Source organism: Barbus barbus, assembly GCF_936440315.1.
Source record: "Barbus barbus genome assembly, chromosome: 47".
NCBI classification, from domain to species: domain Eukaryota; kingdom Metazoa; phylum Chordata; class Actinopteri; order Cypriniformes; family Cyprinidae; genus Barbus; species Barbus barbus.
This window is the reverse complement of record NC_136725.1, coordinates 4,742,751-4,752,203: the sequence shown is the minus strand read 5'-3', so window position 1 is coordinate 4,752,203 and position 9,453 is coordinate 4,742,751. Positions and strand designations below refer to the sequence as shown.

The window sequence follows — 9,453 nt, the reverse complement described above, 5'->3', positions numbered from 1 at the left end:
TGGTGATGGCACATTGGATAAGACACATGCCTTTGGTGTGAGAGACCCGGGTTCGAATCCACTGAGAGACACCAATGTGTCCCTGAGCAAGACACTTAACCCCTAGTTGCTCCAGAGGCGTGTGGCCTCTGACATATATAGCAATTGTAAGTCGCTTTGGATAAAAGCGTCAGCTAAATGTAAATGTTAAAAAATAAATTTTGCTTCTTATATGAATGGTGGTTCAGTGCTGCATGTCTTAACATGTGTTCTCAAGCTTTCTAGATGACAACCTACGATTAGCATGTCTGATGTAGCTTTATGTTTTATGATGTTCTTCTACCTTTAAAGTCCCTATGACTATTTTGTCTTCACTCTCTATATAAGAATCATTCTACCAACTACTGTAAGTGATGTATAGTGTTTCAAGTCTATACACTGCCTGTCAATCATTAACACTGATATTCAGTCCCTTTAATTGCTGCCCTGAGGTACATCTCACAATAGCACAGCAAATCATGAATCATGAACACTAACTATAATTTTCAGGGGTTTATTTATATTCATGTGCTGCTTGTTAATGGTGAATAATTGTATAGTAGAAGTTAGGGAATGCAAAATTGTCTGGTCTCCCCCCATACAATACACAATATACTCAAACACTGTAAATGCACAGAGTAACACAAAAGGCCACAGGCACACAGTTTTAAAATACTGTTGACTGCAAATTCTGAGCATCCGACGGCCAAACAGAGTGTGAATCACAGGAATGATACAGACTGAGGAGAAATTCTTGTGATTTTGGTATGACACACCATCATCCTACTCAAATAAACTGTACAATGTTCTTCTACATTTTATGTTAAAAACACATATGGAATATACTTAAATCTTACCTAAATATTAGTGTGATTAACTGTTAGATGTAGAGCTTATTTATTATATATTAGTTTCAACTGAAATTGGACATACAAAATAAGAACCTAGATGAAAATCTGAGTGGTGCTTGCAACAGATTTTATTTGTACATCTGCCTCTCAACCACCAACCCATAAACTCATATGCACACACTCTCACACACACACACACACACACACACACACACACACACACACACACACAGAGGCATGCGCACACATGCACGCACACACACACACACACAAGATATCAATAATATACAGTGACGGGCTATTCAATACAATTCTATGAGAGCATGTTTATTTACATGCTGTCATTCAGTGCAGATATAAGACTAATTCAGTTATTGATTAATTAGATAATGTATTAATTTCAAAATTCCACTCATTTCTTCAACAAGACATACATTTCATTTTTATTATTTGTAGCACAAATGGAATTTGAATCCCTGACCTTAAGTGTGCACATAATTAAAAGTAATAATGCCCAGCAAACACTACTATAAACTATATTTTAATATTTGTAACATAAACTGGCCTTTTTGTGATTTTGTGACACACTGTTCCCTACTAAAGTTTGAACTGATTATACATTTAACACTTCATTCTACTTTACAGCCAGAGGCATTAAACTCCTCAATTGAAGCTATTAAATATTTATTTGCCCTGTTTTATGGTATAATAACCATTAAAGAGAACATTGAATCCTTCCATTGTAAATGCATATTATTTTATTGATAATAAGCATGACAACATTATATCTAGGATCCTAAGGACAATACAGGATATGTTTTTTTTTTTTTTTGCTTGTCATGCCTGGTGGTGAATGTTTGCATTGCCTGGCCAGATAAACCACAGGAAGAGTGGGAGCAAAAAGGTGGGACAGCAGTGGTAAACCTCATGACATCACAAGCTCCACTGCCATTGGACGTTTCCAGAGGGAACAGGGTTTAAAAAGCCAACCAGCAACCATCTCTCACTAGCATCAACACATCTCATCTGATAAACGGACCTCAGTCTATCCTCCGACTGAAAAGAACTTCAAACTTCTCAAAGAGAACGAGGTAAGTCACAACTCTCATTAATTTGTATGTATTTTTTTAGAATGTTGGCGTTAAAAAACAATTGGTTTTAAGTATGCAGATGTTGGAAGAAGCTTTGAGTAACTAATGGAATGTTTGTCAGGCGTTTATCTGCACAAGTAGGAGTAGTAGTGGCTTGAGACCATGTAGCTACAGCCTATTTTAACCTTTAATCATGACAAATAATTCATACATCAAATGCAGTTCTTGCAGAATAAGCATCAAAGTACTGAAAATGCAGTTAATGTAAGTACAAGACTGATGTTCTGAAGGCTTTTAATGATTCCGACCACAGTTTATTATAGGCAGAGATGATTAACATGAACTTGACAGACGAAAGAGGAAGTTGCGGCTATGGCACATAAAGGCCTTAATAATTTGTCAACTGACTCATTTATTCCAGCGACACAACCACTAAATTAAAGTTCCATACAAAAGAATAATAACACTGGCTAACTGACAGATGCCACCATTACTTCTGCCTGCAGACCCAACACAACGTTTCCACACTTAGTGTTTTGCGCTGCACTTCACATGTCCTTTGACGCCACAAATTTGAGGCCTTGGCTCGCAACATTGAAGATTCTAATGAGAAACTAAGTCTGGAGCCAGAGGCGTGCTATTTCTTGGGATTGTGGCTGCTACATAGTCTACATATAACTTCTGGAATTATACACCAGAGGAGATCATTATAGGCATAGCTAAACACACACTACCTCAACTTATACTTTATGCAATGTAGTTGTAGCTGAAAACAAACGAGATGTTTCATGGTGAGCACTGGCAGGAAGTCTTTTGACATTTGCCAACACGTTTCAGAGCACCCTTAAAAGGCATGCTTCCTTTCGAGTCGGTAAATGCATAAATACCAAAATACCCACTTGAGGCATTTTATAGTTCGAACAATAAAGTAGAACAGCACAGGCAATCCTCTCTATGAAACATTTCTTGTAGCTGGTGTAGGCTGCATCAGCCTTCCATTTATAAGGTCAGAACTGATGCTCTCTATAACTGTGGATCAGCTTTGAAGAGCTTTTTGTTTTTCTTTTTTTAGAGTATTTTGAACAAAAATGAAGACTGTCATCGTTTTAACGTTCCTCATCGCCACAGTTTTCTGTTTACCTGTAAGTTCACTCTCATTTTAACCATAAAAATCTGGGCTTTGAAGTTGTACAGTACACTTCCATTTTTGTCGTTTTGTACACTCGCATATACATTTTTATTTTCTCAGGTGAAGCGCTCAGCTAGCAGTTCAGAGAGCTCAGAAGAAATATTGGTTGCTCAACGGGCAAGTATCTTGTTTGATATGGACAGAATGAAAACTGCTCTGAATATTGCGATTTTAACTAAACTTCTGTCTTATACAGCCACCTCCTATCCAACGAAAAGAGGCTGCTGTTATGTTCGGGGCAGAAACTACACAGGTAAAACACGTCCTCTAGCCTGTATTTCATCTATAATTGAATAGTTCACCCCAGACATGAAAATTCTGTCAGTATTTATTCAACCTTTCTTTCGAGTAGCAAAAAAGATGATTTTTTGAAGAATACTCTTACCATTTTTTCAAAATAAGGACTGGGACTGTTGACAGCAAAATGCTACAAAACTCTAGAAAAAAAGTTAGAGTATTTGAAGCCATACAATAGATTTGTATGAGGAACAAACAGAAATGTTAGTCATTATTTAATAAAAACCTTGACATATGCCATAAGTTCACTTTGCTTGTGAATGAGATTTTTTGATACAAGTAGCAAATTATCTAAATGATTTGTTCATGAATCTGGCTAATTTTTTAAACTGTGCTTAAGTTTAACCACTTTTTAAAATAGTTTTATGGTGCTTTTCACTTGGAAGAAGTTGCATGGAAGAGATTAAGCCGTACATGTTTAAAAATTCTCCTTTTGTATGAAGAAAGAAAGTTGCACAGGTTTGATAAATTCAAGGTGAAATCTAGTAAACTGTCTCAACTTTTCCTTTAATCTCAAAATACTGATATAAACTTGCACGCTATGAGCTATTTAAATTCAAGGACATGGTAATTGGCACGTACATGAGATTAAGCAGTGAATATTGTTATATTTATGCCAAGGCATTTGGTTGTGTTTCAGACTACGCCAGCAGAATCCAATGAAAGCACAGACAGTGCAGATGACAGTGAGGTAAATGAAAACTCATCCTCTAACCACATCACACGTCACTGCCTTCCCACTATAGCCAATAAAATACAACATGCTCTAAAAATACCCTTCCGCTGGTCTAGACGCACTGTAAGTGACCCCGCTGCGAGTCTCAATACTGTTTCTTGCATTTGCAGGACGCAGATGAGGAATCTGAAACCGATGAGAACGAAGAGTAGAACGTGTGTCACTCTGATTATGCTAAAATACTTATGTTTTCTGTCACGTAGAACCATTGTGCGCAGTAGACAAACAATGGACTAAACCAGTAGTTTTTAACTGGTTTTGGTTCAAAACCCAGAATTGATAATGGGTATCAATCAAGTGGTGGATTCCAGTAGTAAAGAATGTTTGCTAGAAACACCAAAAGTTATGGGTTCGATTCCCCACAGAAAGAAAGAACTCATAAAAATTATTACTTAAATTTGCTTTGGATCTGCCAGATGCATACATGAAAAATGCAAAAGCAAACACAGTACCAAAATAGTTTATTATACAACAGTAAAGAAAAATGTACCAAACATTAAAGTACATGCAAACTTTGATGTCAATAAGGAATACACAGGAAATTTCTCCTAATATTTATTTCTTCTTTTTCATAATTGTTGCATGGTTATATTTTATTATGTGCGTTTGGCATTTTCCATGCTGTGCATAGCCCTATTTTTGGGTCTTAACTCATCTGTTGACACTGTATTTAACACAAGTTTCCATTACCAAACAATTCGCCTGTCAAAACTGAATGCAAAACTACTGTAGGATGAGAAACAGGCTATTTGATGTTTAACATACAATGAAAAAAAAAGAAATTTGAACCAGTGGACCAGTGAAATTTCACGTTGTGCTATCCAACTTGATGCCGCAGCAATCGAATCCACCATGCTAGCAGTAAAGCTTCAGAATGTTATATTGCCAATTAAATTGCTCATTAACATATATTGTCCATTTAGGAGACTGACTCCAGTGAGAGTCAATCTGGAGAATCTGTGACCACCGCTGTCCCATCCACAGTGGAACCCTCACTGGTCCCCATCATCAACACAGGCCGGGGAGACAGCATGGACTACCCTAGCGACTACAAAAAAACCATCGTCTACGCGGATGCAAACGACATGGGGAAAATTCCTTCCCCGTACAAGTCCTACAGCAGTGACAAGTTGGGCGGCTTGACATTCGCGAGCAAGAAGTCCCCTGCCAACGATGACCAGAGCGTCAATGATGTGGAGAAAGAGTTTAAACTGTACAAGGTAAATACATGGGTTACTTTAGGTTTGTAAAGTTTGACAAGTAATCGAAAAGGATAGGAAAACATACATGTATGTACAACACTTACAGTACAAGAAAGTATACTGTGGCAGAACATGTTATCAAATAGTAGGCCTATTTATTTAATTGAGTTAAGCGGCCAATTATGACCAAGTAACTTTGTTTCGGTACCGTACAAGAAGTTCAGCTATGTTTATAATGTCGTTTTTTAAAATAACAAGCTTGATTTAGGGACTATCAGAATAGTCGTGATGCTGTATTTGAGGGAATAATCAAAGGCACTCACCTGAATGGTCCTCTTTCTCTCACACTCCTCCTCTGTCGTATAGTGTAGGAATGTGTGAATCATTTATTGAATCGATTCATCTTAAACGGTCCTCTCTCGTACTGTATATAGAATTAACATTGGGAAGTACGATTTGTTCTAGGGCAGGGGTATCAAACTCAGTTCCTGGAGGGCCGCAGCCTTGCAGAGTTTAGCTCCAACCCTGCTCCAACATCCAAACCATGTAGTCTTCAATTGAGCCTGAAGGACTTGATTAGCTGGATCAGGTGTTTTTAATTAGGATTTGAGCTAAACTCTGCAGGGCTGTGGCCCTCCAGGAATTGAGTACAGGGGGAATTGACACCCCGTTCTAGGAAATCGTTCAACCTAAAGGGGCCTCTCTGCTATGTAGTATTGGAAAAATCTGATTCATTTCAGTGAATCGATTCGCCGAAAGATTCATATAACTGAACATGTTCACAAAAATTCTTCCCCAGTTTGACTCCCTGTTCTAAAGCATATACTATGTTTTTGACAATGTGATGTAAATTAGTTTTTGTTGTTGTTGTATTTAGTATCGGAAAGTCCGATTTGTTCTAGGAAATCTGGTTCATTCCAGTGAATCGATTTGCTCAGAAGATTTTAACCAGTTTGTAGAATGAGCAAAAATATGGCTCTGATATTAAAAAACAAACAAACATAAAAACATACTGCCATTCTAGTTAGCTATTTGTTGTTTATAGCTTAGCTAACCTTTTTTAACTTTTAGTCAGTAGCTTGACTGTAGCATTACAACTTTTAATTATAACAAGTGTGTTGCTTGGCATGTTACACTTTCAAAGTAGCTTCCCCAACAATGACTACAGCTTCAACAAACATGGGGTGTAACTCTCTTGTACTATTTATGCAACAGACATGAATTATACCCCAAATCATACAAGAAAACCAGAATAACTAGCTATGTTTCCATCCACCTATTTTTATGCGCATTTAAACTGGATGGAAACGGTGCTTTATTCGCAAAGGTTTTGTGCGATTATTCCAATTTTGCGCATAAGTTTAATTCGTAACTTTGGATGGAAACATAGGTACTGTAGCTGAGGTGTTCTTTTGTTTCTCAGGCTCTGCAGGTGCACGATACACCTTTGGAGGAGGACTACACCAGCACCCCAGAGGTGGAGAACATGGAGCCAAATGACCACCAGGCTGCTCTGGGAAGCCAAGAGATCGTTCCCACTGGAAACCAGGATGCTACAGCAGAGTCAGACAGCGAGGGGGCAAGTGCTGGCGACACTCCCAACGACAGCGTGAGTGCCAGTGCCAGCCAGGAGCAAAATGAAGAGGAGTCGGACAGCAGTCCGAGCAGTGAGGAGACCACAACCACGCCTGGAGCTGCAGACACCGAGAACGACTCCTCACAGAGCACAGAGAGCCAGGAGAGCGATTCGGATGAGCAGACCACCCAGACCACCGACGCTACTGTTATCATAGCAAAGTAAACGCATACAAGCACAAACCCTCAATGGGCTGTCGACAAAAACGAATGCAAATGTATTAATTGTATGGTGCTTGGTGACTCACTCCACCTGATGTTAGTGTGAGTTAGACAAACGGCAAAGCACAAAGATTCGGTTCATACAAGTTCTTCAACTGCTGCCGAACCTGTTAAGATGCAGTTTCATCTCAACGATGTCTTCCTGTTCATTGCACAATTATTTACAATCCTAATGTAAATGTAATTTTATACTGCTTTATGTATGTAATGACTGATCATTTATTAATAAATTTTGACCTTTATCAGTTATGCAGTGTTTCCTCATGCACAGAAAATATACAAGATAAAGCAGTGTTTATATAGGCTATTACCCTAAAAAGAATTACAGATAAAATCCAGTAAACCTTTGACATTGTCAGTTTTTCTCCTGGAAAAGTGCAGTTTCTTACAACATTTAGCTCAAGCAAAAATCCTCATAGATTTCAAATATAGAAATGCCTTGCTGACGAAAAAATACCAAACCAAAAAAAACTTAACCTGCCTAAACTGGTTTGCTGGTCTAAGTTAGTCTCCCTGGTATGTTGAGTGATTTTAGAGGGGGTTTGGCCACTTTCCAGATGGTCACATTGGAAGACCAGATTAAACTCTCTGTGGTCATTAAAAATCCCATGGCACTTCTCGTAAAGAGTAGGGGTGTAACCCCGGTGTCCTGGCCAAATTCCCTCTACTGGCCCTTGTCTATCATGGCCTCCTAATAATCCCTATACACTTGATTGGCTCTATCACTCTCTCTCCTCTGCACCTGTAGCTGGTGTGTGGTGAGCGCACTGGCGCCGTTGTCCTGTGGCTGCCGTCTCATCATCCAAGTGGATGCTGCACACTGGTGGTGGTTGAGGAGAGACCCCCCCCCCACATGATTGTAAAGCGCTTTGGGTGTACAGCAATACACAATAAAGCGCTATATAAATGCATCATTCATTCATTCATTCATTCATTCATTCATTCATTCATTCAAACCAGTTAAGACCAGCAAACAAGATTTAAGTTTCACCAACCCAACCATATGATCACAATCTTTTTGAAATCCAACACAACATCCAAAGGCCCCCATATTGGCTAAGATATATTTTCTGGCATTTCTGCAGTAATTATGACAGTCTAAATGATTATTTTTAATAACAGGGAGTGATAATATATTGAAATAATTACATATGATTAATTTTGTGATTTCAAATTCCAGCTTTCGATTCTGTATGTTCTTGTCTAAAACAGTAGTTATTGGGGGGAATACGTGTGTGTATTAATATATATAATATAATTATCAACACTTTAACATCTAGACATGTAAGAAACTTTATAGCAATGACCTAGAACACTCTAAACCACATATAAACTGTAACCACTTTTGTACTTTGCAATATGAGTGTCTAAATTACAAGACTTACCTTTAGATGTGTCAAAATCCCTTTATGAATTCTAAAAGGGTATGTAAGCGAATGTAGCACACAGTGGTACAGCTGTGCCTTTCTTTTGTCGATGTCTTGATGTGCAGGCTCCAGACAAATATTTGTCAAACTTTGAAGTTCGGAGGAGTCTGGTGCTCTGTAATTAGACTCCTCTGGGTGTGCAGATAGTCTGGGCCATTTCTTACAAAAATAAATACTTACTAAATAAAATGTCTAATTCTTTACCACAATGACATTGGTGTTGACAAAGTAACAGCATGGTGCACATTACTTCTGCTTTACTAAAGTGACGCTCTTATCAGTGTACAGTAGGTTTAATTATTTCTGGTAATCACAGAGCTATCAAACCAAACTACTGTGTTTCTCCACCGTCTGGAAATGCTCTGCAGATTCTTTTCATATATAATTAACCTAACAACAAAAACACATTTTGATTTACGTATGAGGCTGAGATATAAAATAAAGCAGTCTACAAAATACTGGCAAATCTGTTTAAGCTTCTTTTAAAAGCAGTTCTAAAATATTTAAATTTCATAGAATTCACGTGAAAAACAAATACAATAATTATGACCCAAAATCTAAAAAAAATGTAGTGTTAAATATTTAGCACATACTGTACATGCATATAATGCTAAACTAATCTAGTGTGATCTAAATTGTTGAGATAAATTTCATAAAATGGTGCTGTTAATCCTACTTTTGATATCTCTCTCTCACCAACACACACACACACACACACACACGCATACACACAAACACATGCACAAATAAATAAATAAATAAAATAATTTGTGTTATTGAATTAG

The 9,453-nt window shown here is 37.8% G+C and overlaps 1 protein-coding gene across 2 annotated transcripts; it reads left to right on the top strand.

The window, feature by feature from the left end:
• Positions 1-1,741: 1,741 nt before the first annotated feature.
• Positions 1,742-8,849, top strand: LOC306865925 (uncharacterized protein). Of its 2 annotated transcripts, XM_079410781.1 has the most exons (8): positions 1,742-1,960; positions 3,033-3,102; positions 3,210-3,266; positions 3,346-3,402; positions 4,087-4,137; positions 5,106-5,402; positions 6,808-7,831; positions 8,202-8,849. In XM_079410781.1, the coding sequence occupies exons 2-7, from the start codon at positions 3,049-3,051 to the stop codon at positions 7,183-7,185; spliced, it is 894 nt and encodes a 297-aa protein (XP_079266907.1). In that variant the 5' UTR covers positions 1,742-1,960; positions 3,033-3,048; the 3' UTR covers positions 7,186-7,831; positions 8,202-8,849. The 2 variants fall into 2 exon arrangements, with proteins under 2 accessions (XP_079266907.1, XP_079266908.1); XM_079410782.1 differs by lacking the exon at positions 4,087-4,137 and having other exon boundaries at positions 1,875-1,960.
• The last annotated feature ends 604 nt before the right edge of the window (positions 8,850-9,453 follow it).